The sequence below is a fragment of the Chaetomium globosum genome, genomic scaffold, assembly GCF_000143365.1.
Source record: "Chaetomium globosum CBS 148.51 scaffold_4 genomic scaffold, whole genome shotgun sequence".
Lineage (NCBI taxonomy): Eukaryota > Fungi > Ascomycota > Sordariomycetes > Sordariales > Chaetomiaceae > Chaetomium > Chaetomium globosum.
The window spans coordinates 3774889-3795183 of NT_165979.1; the positions used below are offsets into that span (position 1 = coordinate 3774889).

General features: G+C 57.1%; 8 protein-coding genes and 1 non-coding gene across 9 annotated transcripts; 3 read left to right on the forward strand and 6 right to left on the reverse strand.

Annotated features, from left to right (window-relative positions):
• Positions 1-102: 102 nt before the first annotated feature.
• Positions 103-1628, reverse strand: CHGG_04938 (uncharacterized protein; the record flags this gene model as incomplete). The annotated part of the gene is made up of 3 exons (XM_001224151.1): positions 103-1177; positions 1277-1319; positions 1385-1628. 3 exons carry the CDS (start codon positions 1626-1628, stop codon positions 103-105), a joined length of 1362 nt encoding a protein of 453 aa, XP_001224152.1.
• A 410-nt stretch (positions 1629-2038) lies between these two features.
• CHGG_04939 (uncharacterized protein) lies at positions 2039-4177 on the reverse strand (the record flags this gene model as incomplete). Its single annotated transcript, XM_001224152.1, has 4 exons — positions 2039-2063; positions 2232-2889; positions 3143-3323; positions 3383-4177. The coding sequence occupies 4 exons, from the start codon at positions 4175-4177 to the stop codon at positions 2039-2041; spliced, it is 1659 nt and encodes a 552-aa protein (XP_001224153.1).
• An 827-nt stretch (positions 4178-5004) lies between these two features.
• CHGG_04940 (uncharacterized protein) lies at positions 5005-5936 on the forward strand (the record flags this gene model as incomplete). Its single annotated transcript, XM_001224153.1, has 4 exons — positions 5005-5016; positions 5121-5261; positions 5552-5683; positions 5757-5936. The coding sequence occupies 4 exons, from the start codon at positions 5005-5007 to the stop codon at positions 5934-5936; spliced, it is 465 nt and encodes a 154-aa protein (XP_001224154.1).
• Positions 5937-8196: 2260 nt separating this feature from the next.
• Positions 8197-9257, forward strand: CHGG_04941 (uncharacterized protein; the record flags this gene model as incomplete). The annotated part of the gene is made up of 3 exons (XM_001224154.1): positions 8197-8346; positions 8452-8711; positions 8804-9257. 3 exons carry the CDS (start codon positions 8197-8199, stop codon positions 9255-9257), a joined length of 864 nt encoding a protein of 287 aa, XP_001224155.1.
• A 433-nt stretch (positions 9258-9690) lies between these two features.
• CHGG_04942 (uncharacterized protein) lies at positions 9691-10998 on the reverse strand (the record flags this gene model as incomplete). Its single annotated transcript, XM_001224155.1, has 2 exons — positions 9691-10657; positions 10844-10998. The coding sequence occupies 2 exons, from the start codon at positions 10996-10998 to the stop codon at positions 9691-9693; spliced, it is 1122 nt and encodes a 373-aa protein (XP_001224156.1).
• Positions 10999-11699: 701 nt separating this feature from the next.
• On the reverse strand, positions 11700-14459 carry CHGG_04943 (uncharacterized protein; the record flags this gene model as incomplete). Its single annotated transcript, XM_001224156.1, has 2 exons — positions 11700-13500; positions 13606-14459. The coding sequence occupies 2 exons, from the start codon at positions 14457-14459 to the stop codon at positions 11700-11702; spliced, it is 2655 nt and encodes an 884-aa protein (XP_001224157.1).
• Positions 14460-15561: 1102 nt separating this feature from the next.
• Positions 15562-15633, reverse strand: CHGG_11316. The gene has a single exon. It is a non-coding gene; the product is annotated as a tRNA-Cys (tRNA).
• A 1908-nt stretch (positions 15634-17541) lies between these two features.
• CHGG_04944 (uncharacterized protein) lies at positions 17542-18582 on the reverse strand (the record flags this gene model as incomplete). Its single annotated transcript, XM_001224157.1, has 1 exon — positions 17542-18582. One exon carries the CDS (start codon positions 18580-18582, stop codon positions 17542-17544), a length of 1041 nt encoding a protein of 346 aa, XP_001224158.1.
• Positions 18583-19083: 501 nt separating this feature from the next.
• On the forward strand, positions 19084-19882 carry CHGG_04945 (uncharacterized protein; the record flags this gene model as incomplete). Its single annotated transcript, XM_001224158.1, has 4 exons — positions 19084-19132; positions 19192-19328; positions 19515-19697; positions 19760-19882. 4 exons carry the CDS (start codon positions 19084-19086, stop codon positions 19880-19882), a joined length of 492 nt encoding a protein of 163 aa, XP_001224159.1.
• Positions 19883-20295: the final 413 nt, after the last annotated feature.

Consider the following 20295-nt stretch of genomic DNA (forward strand, 5'->3'; position numbering starts at 1 on the left):
GCAAACTCACAAATCCTACTTCAACATCTGATCTTAACATTTGACAATTGACATACAACCGCAGATCGGCCCAGCGCCTAACTACCGTACCCGCCTCTCCCCTCACGCAGGTAACTCCGACGCGCCCTCCTGGCCCGTCATAGAACCCTCCGCTGTCGGCGGCCTGCAGCCCTGCACCTCACCTTGCGCTATAGAAGAGGGTTGGTGACCATGATTGCCCTGAGCCATATGATAGGGTTGCTGACCATGCTCATTCTGAGTCATGTGATAGGGTTGTTGACCATGCTCACCCTGAGGCAGATGATATGCCGGCTGACCCTGACCACCCTGCGGCGGCATATAATAGCCGTGTTGATCATGCTCACCCTGCGACATAGCCATATAATACCCCTGCTGACCACCATGACCACCATGTCCACCAAACCCACCACTCTGCACCCCCCAGCCCCCCGCAACAGGCGTAGCAAACCCACTCCCCAGGCCACTCCCCGGCGGACTCAGCGGCGGGCTCACGGGCGGCGACACATCGCCCAGCAACTCGGGCCTGGCCACCCACGATCCGACGCCACCACTACCACCGCTGGATAGTTCCGAGAACGCCAACTGCGGCACCTCCGGCGAGGACATCTCGGCCAGGGGGGGTGACTTGTCAGCGCCAGCGTGCGGCGGCAGACCCGGAACGGCACCCGTCTCTGCGCCGGGGAGTGTGCCGTTGTTGGTGTTGTTATCTTGGTTTTTGTTCTTGTCATTGCCACTGCTGTTGCGGCGGCGCCGGAAGACTAGCCAGAGAGCGGATAGTGCGCCGAGCAGGAGGATGGCGCCGATGGAGGCGCCCGTGGCGATGCCTGCGATTGCGGCCGTGCTGAGGCTGCTGCTGGTGCTGTTGTTGTTGTTTTGGTTGGACTCGGTCGGGCTGGTTGGGATGAGGCTCGGTGGGGGGGTTATGGTGGTGGAAGAGTCGGAGTCGGTGGTGGTGGGTGACTCGGACTGGGTGGTGGTTGGGAGGTGGCCTGAGGACCACTCGATTGTGCCTCCTATTTCGGTCGGCAGGACCCCGATGCCGGGGATGATGGATGGGGCCGAGAAGGCGACGGTGATCGGCTCGTCGTCGGAGGGGCAGTTGCACTCGTCGCCTTCTGTGATCTTAGACGGCGCGCCTTCTTCTTCGCAGGCCACCCTTATTGATTGGCCGTTAGATTAGCGTTGTCTAGGTGCTATACCTGGCCCGAGGTACTGAAGGGAGCTATCAGCTATGATATTGATAAGAGATACGCACCATCGGTTGAATTTGCAGTAGATCAAGCCTGCCCAGGGGTATTCTGGTTGTGGTCTCGAGTCAGTCATGCAATACCAAAACTGGCGAACATCGTCGTCATCGTCATACCGCGGTACGCCTTCTTATCAGGGCAGCTTGCGTCCTCGTAAGATTGGTCGGTGCATCCGGCCAAGTAGGTTGTGCCATATTCTTCGTTGTAGCAGGCGCCTTCCTCGAGGCAGTGGTCGCCAATTTGGCAGCAGTGAATATTACCGAATGCCACATTTCCGCAGGGGATGAATACGCCTAAGACAAAATTTCTCGCCATAAAGTAGCAGGTGCCATTGCTCACGGATGGGTCGGGGTCGGCCATGTTGACGGTGATTTCCAACACTTAGTAAGGTTGGGGTGACGATGGGAGGAGGTGAATATATTAACTGCCGATGTAGAAATAGCAACTTCACAGGTGGTATTGGTAGGTAGGGTTTAAGCATGAACAACGAAAAGTAGAAATTGCCAGTACAATGAGTGGGTTTCGGGGAGATCGCAAGGCAGGAAGGAGCGAAAGGCCGCGTTTTCATTTTTCCTATTCTGTGTTTGTTCCCGTCCGTGAAACCAACCCCGCCCAAATTCACTACATTGTCCTCTTCAGTGTTCATTTTGTGTATTTCCTGGATCTTAAATGTTCCTTCGGCTACTTCATGAGAATAAACCCAGCCTGTGAGTCCCGTGACTTCCGAGCTGAACCATTGCATATTATTCACACACGCTTCATCAACTAGGTCATGACATGGTCACGGACTCGCGACTCTTTCATGGTTTGCACAACATTATTAAACTATTTACATTAACTCGAGTACAGTGCCACATACCCACCCGGTAGTCGCACTAAACAAGGATGTCCGCGGCTACCTACACCTTCCGGCAAAGACGCCCGTTCTGTGTCGGGATCCACGGCAGCTGGTCCGTCACATACCAATCCTCAGAGCCGACCGCCGTCGGGGCATAGAACAGACCGGTCGGGTCGTACTGCTTCTTCAGCTTAAGCAGGCGGTCATAGTGCGCGCCGTAGAAGGCCTGCTGGAAGTCGGGCTCGTTGATGTCGCCCTCGGACATGTACGAGCCCGCACCGGGCGACACCTCGCGCCATCGCGCCATCCAGTCGTTGGTCAGCGTCTCGCTGGCCTGCTGGATCTCGGCGTCGGTCGAGCCGGCCTCCCACCCCGCGCTGAGGATGAAGAAGCCCGTCGCCTTGCGCCACGCCGGGTTGACGCTGTTGTCCTGCTTGGCGCCCGGGTTCGGCGCCGACCGGATGTTGTAGCCGACTAGCGTGCCGCCGCCCTCGACCGCGTGCCGCACCGCCGCGAGCGTGTCGCCTAGCTTGGCTGCCTCGAAGTTCTCCTTGGGGAAGAGGCGCGAGGCCGCGTGGCTGGTGAAGCCGCCGACGCCCTCCGAGTTGGGGAACGTGTCGGTGTATGCCTGGTACATGGTCGGGTAGTCTTTGATGACGGGAGTGATGGCGATGCCCAGGTTGGCTAGGTCGTCGAGGAAGGGTGTGACGAGCGAGGTGAACTCCGGCTTCGTCATGTTGGCTCCCCACATGGGCATCATGTTGAAGATGAACTCGTTGGGGCCTGTGCTCTTCACGAGGAAGTAGCCGAACGCGCCCGCGGAGGTGAAGGTGTCGAAATAGGGTCATGTAGGCTTTGAGGGCCTCGAAGAACGTGTCGGCCGACACGTCGGGGCCGGTGGTGTACGAGTAAGTCATGGTGGTGCGTGGGCACCTTGGGGTAAGCCCGAATAGTGATCGAGGTCACGACACCGTATGTGCCTGTACTTGAGTTAATAACGAAAATTTTCTGACAAGCAGGGATAGGGCAAACTCACTGCCACCGCCACCGCGGAGGGCCCAGTAAAGGTCTGGGTTCTCATCCTCGTTGGCCTTGACGAACCGCCCATTGGGCAGCACCACGTTTAGTTCCAGGATCTGGTCAGCAGCCATGCCCACGAGAGCCGCCATGGGCGAGTGGCCGCCTCCGGCACTGTACCCGCCGGCAATACCCACAGTCTAAAGAGGTATGTTAGTGATCTGCGGCTTCGTCAGGGGCAAGGGCATAAATAGCTTACGCGACACATGCCACCAACGACGGTGACGTCGTGCTCTTCGGCAGCAGCGTAGATCTCTTCCGTCACAACACCGCTGCCCAGCCGGAACGCGGGTCCACTGTATCCCCTGCAGTTGTAGTCGGCCAAGAACTCGATGTCCTTGAGCTTGTGCGTCCAGACCGAGAGCGCCCCGGCACCGATAGACTTGTCGGCGAAATCATGGCCGGTGTTCTTCACAACCAGGCGGAGGTTGGAGTTTCGCGCAAAGTTCAGCGCGAGCTGGATCTGCTCGACCTTGGTCACGGCGACCGAGTAGGCCGCGTAGCCGCCCAGAGTGCAGTTGCTGGCGGTCGGGTCGTCGGTTGGTAGACACGTCCGGCCCTGGTAGAGGGGCCACATGACCGACGTGGGGTCGTCGACGTGCAGGTAGGGGCTGCCCCATTTCGCCGTCACCTCCGCGCAGGCGGCGGCGTCGTACTCTGGCCGGTTGCTGTAGCACGGCGCCGCGAGGGGCACCGTCTCGATGAGGGCGCCGCCGAGCGCCGTGTTGAACTTGTCCCAGGTCTGCTGCGACGGCCACGCGGCATCGCCGGGCATGACTCTGCACTTTTCTTTCTTAGCGTTGAGGTCTGAGGTGGCCGTCGCGTCGCCAAAGCTGAATAGGGGGTCGCTTTTGGCGACGGTTGAGTCCGTCAGCTGGGCATTCTCCCACGCGAAGCGCGTAGGACACTTTGCTGCGATGGCCGCAGCGCTGGTGTGGTCGGCGAACACGGCCAAGAGGGCTGCGATCGCCGTGGACCGGAGTGCAGAAGCCATTTCGGTGGCTTTGAAAAGTGTCTTGAGGGAGCAACTTGGGGAAGGTGACAAGAGGCTGCTTCCTTGTCCATCCATGCCCTCGGAAGCCGGCACTTTATATAGGCCTCCTCTCTCCCTCCCAATTTAGCTCTGAATGCGCACTTCCCCCATGAGGGGAAGACGCGCATCCGGTTACCGAAAAACCCCAGCTAGTGCTGCCGGGCATCCTTGATCATGGCATGGTGTTGAAGAACCAACCATGCCGAAAATGCAACCTCCCGCATGTGAACCTTGTCCGTTCATTGCCATTTGCGAACCATAAGCCGTCCCCTCCCCCGGCATTCCCCCCCTGTAACCGCCGTGACCACCAACATGGCCGCTTGGGGCCGAATGCAAGGAACGATTCCGAGCCAATAGGGGCCCCCTGGATCCATGCAGACCGCATGGCAACCGCAGCAAGCCTCCTGCACCAGGGTCGTGTCTCGCTTGCCAATGTCCGAAGCGGCAGCAACTTCATCTCTCGCATTGAGGGGAGGGGACTTTGCTCAGCAGGCAGACCTGGCTTCCGTAGAGTTGTGGTTTTCGGAAGAAAGTGAGTGAGTAAATACCTCCCTAGTAGGCAGCCGGCTGTTGGGGGTCCGGAGGTGGCCTTGGCACGGGCCGGTTGGAGGTATCGTCGGAGGTGCCGTCGGAGATGCCGTTGTTGGAAATCCTCGTCCCATCGCAAGCTCGGTGTATTAAGTGACCGGCCTCCCCGTCTCTCTCCGATACTGACACCCATCAGCGACTACTCCCCCGACTTGTGCTCCCTCAGGTAGAAGCAACAAGCGCGGCCAATGCCAAAGAACATGCCTACACAGGTAAGTATCCTAACCCCCAAGTCCGCGAAGCGAAAAAGAAACAAAGAAAAGAGAGAAAAAAAAAGAAAAGAAGAAGCCCCTCAGGCAAACCTGACGCTTCCCAGCAACCCAGCTTCCCCACCCCTCCCCTCCCACTCCTTCCGAGGACGCCTGTGGATGGTCTAGCCGTCCACCTCCATCTCCGAGCCAACGTTACCGGCGACGTCGTCGAGGTTTATCGCGTCGACACCGTCGGCGAGGAAGACGTACGCCGGATCTTTGGCATCCACGACGGAGGTGGGGGGGTGGCGGGTCATTGGTTTCGCCTCCAATGCACCAAGGGGGGTGCATAATTAGGAGACCACAGGGCTGGGCTCACCTCATCTGACATGTGGCGATGCGGCGACTGGGAGGGATTTGGACGAGGGACGGCAAAAGCCCAGAGCCACGATAGGCCAGTGAAAAGCGAGAGAGAGAGACTGCGGGCCCCGCCCCTCCCGTCGCCTCGAGGCACCGCCTGGCCCGAAACAGTGGTCGTTGATTTTCTTGTCTTGAGGCAGAGGAAGTGCCTCAAATGGATTCGATGGTTGTTGCAGCTAAAGCTGCACCAGCCGAAACTAAGAACTGTGCGTGGGCTTGTGCACAGGCCAACCTGCAGGGCGCTGGCCCTGCAGGTGCCAACAGTTTGGTAAGTTGGGGCTGGACCACCGGCCTGGCCGTCTAGTTGACGGGAGGGAGGGTGATTGGTTCTTTCCCATCAGCTGGTCCTGCAAACTCCTCCTTTGGGCCATCGTCGTCGCCAGATTCCTTGGTATATACTTCCTCAACACATTGCAGCAGTCGTCGGGGGAGATGTGGGTGGAGAGAGTGGTCTCCTCGCCGCCTCATCCTTATACAGCCCTGAGCTTCGTGTGTTCAAGGTACCTGAACGCGGCGGATAGGATGGACAGGGAAATGGGATGGACGGAAATGATGGGATGGACAGAGAGAATGGGATGGATGGGGGCAATCAGGTGGGGGTTCAGTACACACTTTCGCCATTGGGGCGGACGAACTGTTTATGTCCCTGCATCGCGAACTTGATGGGATTTGATGATTACGATATGGCCCATCGCCAGCGGATGAACCGTGTGTCTCCTTTTATCTATAAACCTATATCCTACTAATATAATTTAATGTGATTAGATGCTCTTTACGGCGAGATAGTGATACAACGAATGGAGTTGGACGAGGATACCCCCGATGCTTGTACTATAGGCGATGTAGGTAGACAGCCACATCCCGTCGTCTCCATCTACTCCGCCTAAGAATAAGAATATATCCGTGTTCACTTCCACTTGACTTCTTGCTAACATTTATCCTTAGAGACGAAGCGTACAGCCATCCCCGAGACGCCTACCAAGGCACAAACAAAATCCGCGACAACAGGCGCAGTTAAGAAATCAAGAAACAGGGCTCGAAGGTGCACAAAGCCAGGGAATCGAACCGCCGCACCTCGACTGAGAGACATATTGCTTAAGACAACAAACCACGAAGGACATGTCAAGGGTTTGGTGGTGCAGGTGACTGGGGTTGGTGAGCAGGAACTCGCACCAGTCTCATCCCCGCTCGCCCAGACTGCCGGGGACCCAGGGATGATGACTAGCGGCGCGGGGCGGCGGGGGTGACGAGCTCGGGACATGGCAGACACGAGGACCGGGAGACCGGGGACAAGGCAGGGGAGGGCGTCCTGTCATTTTTTGCTCAACTGTCTGTTCAATCACATTGGAGTCTTGCCGAGACCGAAAACGCTGGCTAACCCATTATGATAGTATGCTCGGAGTCTCGGGTTTTGCATGATTGAACCTTGGCGGCTCAATCTCTCGAGTCCCAGTGCGATTCTTCAGAGGCCAGGGGTGGTACTAACATTGAAGATGATGGGGGCGCTTCCTGGGTTAACCTGGCTGCTGGTCTTGCTTTCAATTGAGCCTTGGGTATTCGACCAAAGAAATGGGCTGGGTTAGCCATCCTAAAACCTCAGAGTGCACGAGCTAGAATGAGGGCGAGTTAGTGACGCCGAGCTCAAAAACGAGGTGAGTGACGAGGTGAAGACTGAGATAACGAGATAAATAGGTAACGAGATAGAAATTTACTCAGAACGAGTTATAGAATGTTAAGAAGATCGAGTTGAAACAAGTCAGAGAATTAAAACCAACTATTCAATTCCCGACTTACATGTCCCTACTTATATGTTGAGGATAATCTCCCATTTCAAAGGTGTTCGTATTTCAAACCCCTGGGGGGGCTGGGGGGTAATAGTGGCATCCTTTGATGACAAACACAGCGGCAATCAAGCACTCGTAGAGTGTCAAGTGGGATATTGACTCAGGAGTCATGAACTGGAAGTAAGTGTCGTAACGTGACGGAACCAATATGAATTAGAACCCGACACCGGAGCCATCGACTTTCTACGATGTAATGCAATTCATAATCGAATGACAATAATAAACCATATCCATGGCCGGCGTTATCGGAGGCTCGGGCTCAATCAAGGACAGAAGTCGCAAAACCCCCATGGCTTCTTTCAAATATAGCTTATCTCCGTCCCCGTATATAGGCTCAACCGGTCTTGGATACCAGCTCGGTTTCGCCAGAGAATGGCGTGCTATCGTTCCCCACGGCAAACCACATGGGGGTCCAAGCACATGCCACCCGAGTGTGTGGACACACACGTCCAGCAGGAACAGTAGCAACCTCCCAAGACGCGATGACGCGATCCGCTCCGCGTCTAGCATCACCTCCAACCCACAACGGAAGTCGCCGACGTACCAGCAAACCCGCAACTTCTCAACGCTCGCACCCATGTCTCCGTCCTAAACCCGTAAAACTGCCTGCCGCCGTTGCGGGCTGTGGAGCAGTCGCGTGGTTATCAGATCGGACCCCTCCGGCCGGAACCAGCTCTTTTGCCCAGATCGGCAACCGTACGGGAGGACCTCACTTTGCGCCGGCCGTGATTGGGACAGAGAGGGCTCGCGCAATTCCATCCATGTTGCTTGCCATCCTCGAAGCTCCGACCCCGCAAGTCGTGTGGGCGCGGGATGACGTTGCCGAGAGGTTATAAAGGGGGCGCCTGCTGGGTTTCTGGAGGCGTCTGAGACATTCGAATAAGCGAGAGCCTTAATTCAAACGACTCGTCAGACCAGCAGCGTCGGTACTTTAATCATGGCTCCCTCCGCAGTCGAAGTCGAAACCGTCACGGTCCCAGATGTGACCACTCTGAAGCTCCAAGCCGCCGGCCCCTACAAGGAGCTGGCCGCGACGAAGTATGACGCGGAAGGCGAAGCGGGATTGAAGGGCCACAAGGCAGCCAAGGTCGGCAGTACCTCCCCAACTCGCCGCCCCAACGCCCGCTAACCCGCCCAGTACCCGCACTACCTCCCGACCTGGAACCCCAAGGAAAAGTACCCGCCGCTGCAGCCGTTCGAGCACACAGAGCACGGCAAGGATGCGGACCCGTCGTACCCGAACCTGCTGCCGGAGGGCGCGGTGACGGTGACGAACCTCACGCCGACCATCGGCACCGAGGTCCGCGGCATCCAGCTGTCGACGCTCACCAAGGCCGGCAAGGACGAGCTGGCGCGGTTCGTGGCCGAGCGCAAGGTCGTCGCCTTCCGCGACCAGGACTTTGCCGACCTCCCTATCGATGAGGCCCTTGAATATGGCTCGTACTTTGGCCGGTAGGTGCCCCACTCCCCATGCTCTGGCGTGCATCAGGGGCGCTGGCAACAGCATCCCCATTCGAGAAACAGAAACTGACCTTCACACACAGCCACCACATCCACCCGACCTCCGGCGCACCCGAAGGCTACCCGGAAATCCACCTCGTGCACCGCGGAGCCGGGGACACAAGCGCGGAGGCCTTCTTCGCGAAACGCACCTCCTCCGTCGCGTGGCACTCCGACGTGTCGTACGAGCAGCAGCCACCGGGGACGACCTTCCTGTACGTGCTGGACCGGCCGGCGACGGGGGGCGACACGCTGTTCGCCGACGCGGCCGAGGCCTACCGCCGCCTCAGCCCCCTCTTCCAGCAGCGCCTGCACGGCCTGCGCGCCACCCACTCGGCGGTCGAGCAGGCGGCGGCGAGTCTCGCGCGCGGCGGTGTGCAGCGCCGTGAGCCGGTCATTAATGAGCACCCCATCGTGCGCACGCATCCGGTGACGGGCGAGAAGGCCATTTATGTGAACCCGCAGTGTGCGTTCCCCTTCCCCTCCATCGTCTCCTAACCACGCACCTCCCCCCCGCCAACCCCCCATAGCCACAGTACCCCAAGACTGACTCGCCTTGTATGTACACAGTCACGCGCGACATCGTGGGCCTCAAAAAGGAAGAATCCGACGCGCTGCTCATGTTCCTGTACGACCACCTCGCGTACGGGGCCGACTTCCACGCGCGGGTGCGGTGGGAGGCGCGCACGGTGGGTGGTGTGGGACAACCGCGTCACGCAGCACTCGGCGCTGGTGGACTGGAGCGACGGCCAGCGCCGCCACCTGGCACGCATCACGCCGCAAGCGGAGCGGCCGTTCGAGACGCCGTTTGAGGGGTGAGTGAGTCGGTTGGGAATTTGGATCATGGATTGGATTGGATGGAAGGGTTGGTCGGTTGGTTGGACTGGGCGCGCAAGTATGTGTGCGTTATGTACGTTTCGGAGGGATGGTGTTACATGAAGGGAATCGAGTTGATCGATGCTGCGTTGGCCTCTGAGTTTTTGTTGTTGCTGCCCTGGGCTTTCGTTTCGCGCCGCCGTCGTTGCTCTGCCCTTCTGGCCCGCAACCTGGCGAAGAAATCGTCGTCCTCGTCTTCATCCTTTAGAGCGGCAAGTTCGGCAACCTGCTGCCTTGCAAACGTTTCCTGTGCTGGGGTCTGGAGCCGTGCGGTGCCAGCCTTTAGAAAGGGATTGCTCACGTCGTCAGCCTCAGCTATTGTCTTTGCGGGCGGTTCTGAGGCCGGTGCGCGTTGAACCGGGGGTCTCTCGGCCTTTTCCACACGCGGCAAACTGCTAGCATGTTTGCGAGGCCAGGAAGGTAGGCCGTCGAGGTCATCATCGTCTTCATCGGAGCCCGACGTAGTTTCTTGTTTAACCCTTGTGGATGGCCTTGTGGGCGGTACTACACTTGCCCGGTGGGACAGATCCATGCTGTTGTTCCGCACCACCATCCGCGCCTCTTGTCCACTCGGACGACGCCGAGACGGACTGCCAGCTGCCGCACCCCGGTTGCTTGAGCTTGGCCGCGAGCCGGGTAGCGAGGTTAACAGCGCAGTAGGCTTCCTCGGGCTGTCCATCAGCCCCTGCAATGACGATGTAGCCGGCCGCCGGGACGACGCTTCCTCGTCTGAGCCGTCCCTGCTAGCCCGCTTACCCAGGGTCTTAGCGACGGCCTGACGCTGCTTAGGGGCTGCGTCGAGAGCGACATGGCGCCGTTTAACCAGATCTGTCATCTCCCCCGTGACGGGCCGTGATATGGTCTCGATGGTTTCCGAATTCCGCGACTTAGCCAGCCCCTTGAGTCGCTGGTACTCGGCGGCGTGCAGGTGCCGTGTGAAATCCCCCGCCACGGCCCGGAACTCATCCTCAACCATGCGGTACTGGTCATCGTGATCGATCCCTTCGATCATAAGCCTGCGGCTGTTAGCTTCTGCAGCCGCTCGATCGAACTGGGGCTGAGACGTACTCCTCCTTGAGCGGCTCTGGCGGAGGAGAGGTGGATGGCGTTCGAGCTGAAAAGATTAGTCTCAGTCCCAACCGCCAAGAGACGTAGCTAAGGTGAATATACTGGAAGTAAGCCCTAAACTGCGCCTTGGTTTCCTGGACCTATCTGGTGTCGGCTCTGTCTTGCGCGTCGGGGTGGGGCGGTGAGGTGCAGGACTGCGGCTGGCTGATGGCGCAGGGCTCGCTGCGGCTTTGAGACGAGACGGCGTCTGCTTTGCCGCGCCAGCGCCGACCTTCCATGGGAGTTGTCGAGGCATGTTGAGCCCGAGTCCTTGGATTGTAACGTTGTGTTGCGTGTTTAGTTCGGATAGTCTTTTCGATGAGCGTTACACATGGCAATGGATTTTGAAATCGAAAGATCCTGGGCGATCAGCGATGAGCAGCGGTTGCTGCCTGGCGGACTTGGAATAACCAGCGCGTGAGGAATTGACTGAATCATCCGACTTTTTTGGGGAACGGTAGAATGTAGATGAGTTTGCCGGGTTAATTATGGATCTCACTTTACTTGGTAGTCTGATGAGGCCAGCTACCTAAATGATGTGCGGTGGTAAAATGAGATGAACGGTGTTTCGAAATAATGCCGGGCTTGATACCGTAAGTATGTAATTATTACAATGATGTTACAGGCCTCGTTCCCCAACCATCTTGTCTCTTTTTTATGACATTCGAGAACGACGAGGACAGGATGGCACAATGATGGTGAGAAACTACGCAGGGAACCATGCCATGGCCCACAAAGCATGGCTGTATTATAGCAAGTTTTGAATTTGAATTTGAATTAAAGTCCAGCTAGGTATTAGGTTCCATATCGACTCGAAACCCCATGCCGCAATAACACAGCAGCAGCGAATACCCATTCCATGCTCCTCCATGCGCCTCCATGCTGTAGGAACTAATTAAAACAAAAGCGAGAATGAAAATCAATGCAAACGCTCAACCCACCCTCAACCCACCCCCATCAATGCCCCCGCCAATGCTGTTCCCAATCCCTCGTAAAACTAAACGCACTCATCCGACTCCTCGCCTTCCCGGGCCCAAACGTCGCCACCCTCGTCCGCTCCAACACATCCCGCGGCGCAAACCCATAATACACCTTTCCGCCCACCACCGTCGGGCTCCCCACGCCCCCACCCACATCCCCCGGATGCGCATACGGCCCGGCCCCAGGCCCCATGCCCATCCACATGCCCGGCACAGCGCCCCCCATCGCAACCGCCATCGCCGCGGGCGTGCCATTGGGCCCCGGCTCGGCCACCACGCCATACCCCCACTTCTGCTCGAGGATCTCGCGCGGCACCTCCCCCCACTTGCTGGCCTTCCACGGCAGGGCCTCGAGACACGGCGCACGCGTGGCCGCAACGACGGAGGAGACGTGGGAGTCGCGCACGTGGAAGTTGTTCTGGCGGAGGGCGGCGGAGCCGAGGACGACGGCGAACAGCGCGGCGCCGATGGCGGCGGCGTAGGCGATCCACAGGTCGCGGCGGTTGTAGACGTAGGCGTTGGCGACGCGGGTGCGGGTGCAGGGGTAGGCGAGCCCGGGGGCGTCGTTGGGGTTGCCTTGCGGGTCGGTGACGCCGCTGCGTTGGGTGGGCTTGGCGGCCCAGGAGACGATGACGAATTGGGGGTTGGAGAGCAGGGAGAGGGTCATGTTTTCGTAGAAGTCGCGGATTTGGTCCGAGAGGTTGGGGTGCGGGAGGTAGGTTTCGGTGTTGATGAGGCGGGTTTTGGCGGCTTCGGACTCGACGATGGCGAAGGGCGCGTATTTTATGAGTCCGCCGAGGTAGGCGCGCATGCGCTTGCCGAGGGCGTGGTAGGCGGCGGTTTCGCGGTAGTTTTCGAGGTCGCTGGGGAAGACGTAGTTGGATTCGGGGGTTGCCGTGGTGTTGTCGAGGGTGCCGTCGTCGGAGATCTCGCCAGGGAGGAATTTGGTGTCGACAATGGGGCGGAGGTAGGTTCGGTTGAGTACCGTGGTGGTTTGGTCCGTGTAGGTGTGGTTGAACTGGACGGTGTAGTTGATGAGGTAGTGCTCGCAGCGGAAGACGATCGCCTCGAAGGCTGTGTCCCAGCCAGGGACCGAGCTGTTCTCGGGAGGCTTGCCTGGCCCCGTGTGGTTTGCGTATCCAATCCACAGCACGGGCTCCGTCCTGAAGGCGCCCAAGTGCTTTGGGTAAGGGGGCTCCATCACGGGTATGCCGCCGGGGGGATCCGCCAGGACATCAACTTGCTTGTTGTAGTATTCGCCCTGGCTGGCCTCGGCCAGGTAGCTATAGTTTCCGTTGGGTGCCAGCTCGCCGGCGTTAAATGGCACGCCCTGCCGCTTGAGGGCGTCTTCGTCGAGCTTCCGGCCCTTTGCCAATGTGTCGCACTTATACCCCGGTGCAGTGAACGATATGGTGTAGCTGCAGTTCCAGCCGCCGCCGCACGTCTCAAAAGCGGCCCCTTCTCTGGGTATGACGCCCCCTGTGAGTGCGCTCTGGGCTGCCACCAGCTCGACTTGGGCGCTACTCTCGGTCCAGTAGTCAAAGTAAGTCTCGTTGAAGGGCGTATCGGCGAATCCCACCGAGTTCGGGACGGTGCAGTTCCACAGGGAAAGAGAGACCCCGCGGACGCCGTTGAGCCGGTCGACCATCCTCCAGTTCTTTTTCCTCTCGGCCTCGAAGTTGAGAGTGCGGACACCAAAGCACTGCTCATGTTTGACCTCGGTGAAGGGGGCTACTGTCAAGGTGGCCGGCGTCAGAATGACGGTAAGGGGGAAGAGCCTGTGAGGGTCAGCAAAGCTCGATAGGCGATGGGCAGGGGCGGCGCCATGAAATCGAATGCATGAACCCCAGGTGGGTAGACGCGAGAGAAACATAATCACTCACCATGCTAGGATAGCCAAGCACACTGCCACGCGAGCTTTCTTGATAAACTCCCAATTCAGCAAAGCCTGTGGCTCAGTCACGGCGGCAAACAGGCTGTCGATGGTTCGGAGTTGCAGTGAGTTGTTGATAACCGTTACCCAGATATGTTGCTGGTAGGCAAAGACGACGGCGGCCACGAGTGATGCTTTGGCGGCATAGGATAGGAGACCGCCGAAGCGCATCATGCGGATCTGGTCGTCGGCGGGCTTCCCGTCAAGGCCGTGGTAGAAAGCATGGTGACCGACGGCGAAAGCGAACCCGGCAAGGAACAATCCGTACATGTGCCACGCGCCACTAACCATCTTCCACCCATGCGAGTTGGTCAACCGGGCGAGGCGGGGATTCCCAGGGCCATTGGGCGGTGGTGGGCCGCCATATGGATGTGACTGTGGGTAGTAGTAGTGCGGAGGGGATCCATCGGGACTGCCGACGGGGTACTCGTGTGATGTGAGGTTGGACTTGGACGGGTCGTTGACTGGCGGAGGAGTTGTCGGAGGGCTATCTGAGTTTTGCTGGAGCGAGTCCCGAGAGATGGAGTAATACCCCGGATACTGGGCAGCATGGTTGTTAGACTCGATACCCAGGCCCACACTGGACGGGCTAACTGGGCCCGCGGCCGCCGCTTGAGGCTCTGGAGGTGGTGGGCTCACAGGTGCAAAAGAAACCCCCGGACGCGGTGGCGGCGGGGATGGAGAGTCGAGATCCGGTGTTGGTGCCATGGGGTTCCACCCTCCATTTCCTGTCTGGTCGGTTTGGTGATGGAAGTAGGGCTCATAATGATCTGGCCGGGCCTGAGCTGACGAGTGTTGATCCATGGCGGCGGTGGGAAAGTGAGAGGTTCATAGGCCGTTGGGGTTGGTGGCTTGGGACAACGGAAAGTTTGCCTGAACCTGGGAATCCTGGGGAATGGAGATCGGCTGGGGATACAGCAGTGACAGTCAAAGCACTGGCATGCTTAGAGGAGGGGAATATGTTGCATGCACGTCATGGGGGTTGGGGGCTGGCTTGGTAATAATGGCGACCGTGGCTGCGACCCGAGAGTTGGTGCCAGATTACACGGGTCGAAGCAACGGTAAATTCGCTTCATCCATTGCTGGGTACTGTTGGCGGTAAGAAACGAAAACACAACCTTTTTATTCCCACCAAACCGCTGCTTCGTAGGTGGGAGCACATCCCCGACCACCCACTGCCCGCGCGACCGCACATCACCTACCACTTGGCATTAGCACAGTTGCACCAGCAGCACCAATGCCACCACCAATGTCAGCCACCGTTCACCAGCTCCCGGATCGGCCCTAAAGTCCGTTTGTTGACAAGGGAGCACGCGAGCCTGATGGGGGCCGAAGAAATGGAAATAGAAACACGCTGCGGGGCAGATGCGGAATACCTGGTTATGATTCCTCAAAATCCTGTCGTTGCAAACGCGGCCGGGGACCACAATGACTTGGCACAAGATGAAAGCGGAAGTGGGCAAGGCTGGGTAAAGCTCTGTAAGCTAGCGAGGTGGTGGCTGAGCGGGCTTTGGTGGAGCGATGGATGGCAGCTCGGGGGGGCGATCATGCAAGTCTGCAGTCGTTGGAACCAACAGCTCAGCAGAGCTGCAGCGGTGAGTGGTTCGCCCATGCTCGTCCCCGATCCTAGTCGGCAGGCGCGGGTCGAAATCCACGCGCTGCACAGTGGTTTTAGAATAACCTTCGATCTGCGGGGGCTAAGCCTGGGCCTTGGCACGTGCTTGCGTCGGGTGGAACGGGCCACGAGGTCGTCGAATTTGAGTGGTAGGAAGCGGGAAAACGCAGAAATGGGACGAGAATAAGGGCCCATCCCCAGAATCCTGCATCAACCACTGATTACGATGGCGGGTGGGCGACGAGCGAGATCTTAATGCCCAAAAAGAAACGGCAAAAATCGAAAAGTTAAAGGACGAAACGCGATTTGAACGCGTGACCTACCGGACTGCAGCCGGTTGCTCTACCCCTGAGCTATTCGTCCAGGTCAGGGCCGATCATAGATGATGCTGGCAAATTGTGGGTCTATGATGGTCAAAGCGCATTGCGTGATTTAGCGAACAGGAGTGACCGTGCCCGCTGCGCGCGGGCACGCCAAAGGAGCCTGGAGGAACTTGCCGGCTGCAGGTAGGCCCCATAGCGGAGTCAACGATGTAATTGTTAAAGGCGGAAGAAGAAGCCATCTTGACTGCAATGGGATTATAAACAGTATCAGGAGATGATTGTAGTTTAGGTTAGAAAATCGGGATGGAAAGAACGTACCGAGTTCCTTGGATTGGGAAAATGGAGTAAAAAAGGTGGCCTCTACGTATAGCACCGGTTTGACCTCATCGCCGATGTATGACGCCGCATTCTTGAGTCTCCAGTAAGCTATATCGTCATCTAGGGGCTTCAGTAATCAGATCCCGTAAAGATTAACCTCTGTGGCGTAATCTCACAGAGCTGATAGGTTCCGTGTATTTTGTGCGTCAAAGAAGCAATTTGCTTCGCTACCCCTCGTCACGTAGACGACCATCGAGCCGTAGGCCTTGCTTGTATCCTTCCTGCTGAGCCAGGCAATCCCGGCAATGTTGACGTTGTTCTCTGTAGTCGTGGTTCCAGGAATGGGACGTCATAGCCGAATCAGCGCAGACCGAAGCTGCTGACGAAGAAGCGGGTGCGTCGCTCTAGTAGTAATAGTCAACCCATAATAGGTGTCGACCCTGAACACCTCATTTTCGCCACTTTTTGACAGAAATTTGATTTCTTGGTTCGTGATTGTCGAGGATTGCGCGACGGAGGCACGCAAAGGCACGAGCGAAGCAGCGAGTCACAGGGGCCCTGATGCCAAAGTGCGGGTAAGCGGCTTTTTTACGGCAATTTGATTGGCCAGAATAAAGCAACAGCGGTCCCTGCACCTCCACCGCCAAGACCTACTGCGAGATGCCAATTCGACGAAGCAGAATGCAGATGACGCCAGACTTCGAGATGCTATCGAGAGAAGTCAAGCAGGAGAAAAAGCCAAAGTTCTGCAGTGAAAAGTCGACAGTACAGCTTAGAAATGACACCGTTTTTTCGGTTTTTTTATGGAGAAAAAACTGGTCCGTGCTTAGAGCAGGCCATGGCATTTTCGACCTAAGGATAAGGAAAAGGAAAAAAGGAACCTGGAAAAAAATAAGGAACCTGGAATAAGGAACCTGGAATAAGGAACCTGGAATAAGGAACCTGGAATAAGGAACCTGGAATAAGGAACCTGGAATAAGGAACCTGGAATTCCTCCAGGCAAAGGAACCTGGAGTTCCTCCAGGCACTCCGGCACATTCCTCCAGGCACTCCAGGCACAAGGACTCAAAGGGTTCAACAATGGAGGTTCTGTCCTATTGGAATGCTACCTAACTTTAGGGTTGGTTTGTTTCTTGTGATATCCACATGAAATCCTACACCTCCACCACTGGAATGAGGCTTGCTGCGTTGCAAGTACATACCTAGGTACCTAAGTAATTATCGGCGCGGTGCGTAGGAACTAAAACATTGCCACATCTTTTTGGCTGACTTAAAATGTAATAGAACCAAGTTCATTGACGGTTCAAACCAGCCGGATTTTGGTGTGCGGTACCTGAAGGCTGAGGTTCACTATGGCCGAGTTCTTTCATGTGTGTCAAGGATTTTCACGTTTGGGGTGTCATTGTGTGTCCATAATTAGTGTCTTCATTACAATTAAGATTAGGTAGGTACCCAAGGTAGGTAGGTAGCACTGTAAGTACTTAGATACCCAAGAGCATACATGACAAGGTTAAGAAAGCCTTCCACACCACGACAACAAGCAGGAAATCACCACGACAACAAGCAGGAAATCACCACGACAACAAGCAGGAAATCACCACGACAACAAGCAGGAAATCACCACGACAAACTACCAAGCCAGTTCCTCCGAGCTGCCACCACCACAACCACCCTTCTCCTCCACCGGCTTGGCCCAGTCATACAGGCCCCCACGCTCCACAAAGGCATCCTCATCCCAGAACACGCTCTCCAGGGCAGCATCCACGCCCACTTCCAAGATCGGCTTCGACGGTTGTTTCCCTGTCCGATCCAGAAAGCGCAGATACTCGTCCAGGATGAGGTAGCTCCTGGCCATGAGGCGGTTGGGCTCCGGCACCAGACAGGCCTGGCCCGCGTGGCGCGCGCAGAACCCCTCAAACGCCGCGTCCGAGATGGTGAACTTGTGCCCGTTGCGCAGCGTCTCCTCCGAGTCGTTCTCCCCCGACACGATGAGCACCTGGAAGGCTTTCCACCGGTAGGGTTGTAGCGCGGCGATGTGCGCGTTCATGTCTTCGGTTACGTTGAGCTTGTTGACGACCGTGTTGAGCTTGAAGAGCACGCGGTACTGCCGGCACCAGGCGGCGATCTGGTAGAGTTTCTGGACTTGGTCGCCGCTGCCGCGGCCGATGTCGATGTTGGTTTGCTCATTGAAGGAGTCGCAGCTGACGGCGAGGATGTCCAGGTTGGCGGCGTGCTTGCGGAAGAAGTCCTCTTTGATCAGGCTGCCGTTGCTGACGATCGAGACGGACTCGAGGCCGAGGTCGGTCTTGCAGTAGTCGATCATGGTGCCGAGGACCTTGGGGTAGAGGAAGGGCTCGCCGCCCGCGAAATTGATCTTGCGCATGCCGGCCTCGGCGAGGAGGCGGAGGGCGGCCTTCTGGTGCGGGAGGTCTTCGATGTGCGAGGTTGTGGCCGTGTGGAAGCAGAAGCCACAGGCCTTGTTGCAGCGGCGTGTGAAGTGGTAGTTGACCGAGACGGGGACCTTGCTGTTGCGGCCGAGTATGAGGGGAATCCAGGATAGGGGGATTCGGTAGCCACTCGGAAGGTTCTTGTAGGCAAAGACCAGAAAGTGACAGATCAGGGTCAAGGCAATAAGAACCCCGAAGGCGCTGTCGAAGATCGTGAACAGCATTGTGACTGAGGTCCAGGAGAAGGTGGCACCCCTGGTAGAAGTTGATGCGAGACTTGTGGGAGCTAAGGAAAGAATGAAGAAGGAGTTCGGTGTTCAGCCAGGCTGCTCTTATAGAATCCTGAGCACATGCTTTTGGTCGTATTGGTACAGGCTCATACGCCGAGATAGGTAACGACAACAATGGGCTTTTGCTTGCTTTTAGTGTCAGGGCTTGACGTGCTCTTTGCCCTGCTTGACTCTTTGCCCTATTCACAAACGGCTTTGGCTTGCTCACAACTGAGTCAAAGCACCAAACACCACCAAGTCGCTTGTCTAACGATCAAGCACTCCAAGACAACGACAAAATTGCTTGACAACAGTAAATCTGCTTGGTGATCTTTGAAATCACAAACATGAGTTCAGGTGAGGATAAACACACCATGTTCCCGGCCTTTCTTAGCTCGACTCTTAGCTAACCATCCACCTTCAGCAGCCCTCGACTCTTCTGTACGCATCTCCAAGATGGACGACAAATACGAATGCGGCAACCGTTCTTTCATCTTCGTCATTAGTGAGTAGACACCATGTTCTTCGTTCAATTTATTCCTAGCTGACAAACACCGCGTCGAGGTTCCCCTGGAGCCGGCAAAGGGACTCTGTCAAGGTGGTTGGCAGAGGACAATGACTTCACCCACATCTCCATCGGTGACATGCTGCGCGAATTTGGCAAGGGTAGCGGCCAGATGCATAAGATTATCAAGGGATCTGTAAAGAATAATTATGTCCTGCCCACGCCCTGGCTCTTCCCCATCCTGTGGGATGCCATCTGCGCCGTCCCGGACGGCCGAACCATCATCCTGGATGGATTTCCGAGAGCCTGGGAACAAGCCAGGTCTTTTGGAGAAATGGTAAGTAGAGACCAGAAAAAGGTTGAGTTGGTACTAATCCATTAGTTTGCCGACCCGGCTCTGGTTATCCTCTTCGATTGTTCCGTGGCCGTGGCCAAGGAGCGGGTTGGGGGAGGTATCGATCCCGAGGATTTCGACACGAGATACTATAAATATGTCAATGACAACCAGAGAATTCTCCTGGAATACATCGCCGTATTTCCTGAACATCGGGGCAAGCTGGTCGAGGTGAGTGTGGTCGGCGCCGTGTCGGTCTGAGTTCTTGTCTATTAATTGACATCAAATAATAGATCAACGCCGACGGCGACGCGGCGACTACGTACTGGATCCTGAGGGAGGCGCTGCGCTCCAAGCCAGAATGGTCGGCGTTGCTAGACTCCTCGGTCTCCCCTCCCCCCTCGCCGTCCTCTTGAGCACAAAGTGAGGAAGGCCGACGGAGCGGGCATCGCACCGGTTGATAGTCACCATGTATTTGTAGTCAGAATCCACGCCATAAATTGACTATCAACAAAAACTCCTGTCTCTGACGGTCTGACATGCACCCGCAACGGTGACTGACCACCGGCCCCCCCCCCCCCCCCCCCACCAAACCATTTATCCAAATTGGGGAAGGGGGCCCCAATGGGAAGGCAAGCCAATAAGGCCACCAGAAAGCCCTAATGGGCGGGGAATACCTCAGGGACCACCTCCAGGTTTGAAAGCCCCTGGAAAGTGGGAAGAAACTCGGCCCTTAATTCGGCTACCAAGATTTCCACGGCCTACCCGAACATACGGCGGGGAGCGATGGGCGGTACGAACCACAATTTGTCGACCACATGGGCCTTAC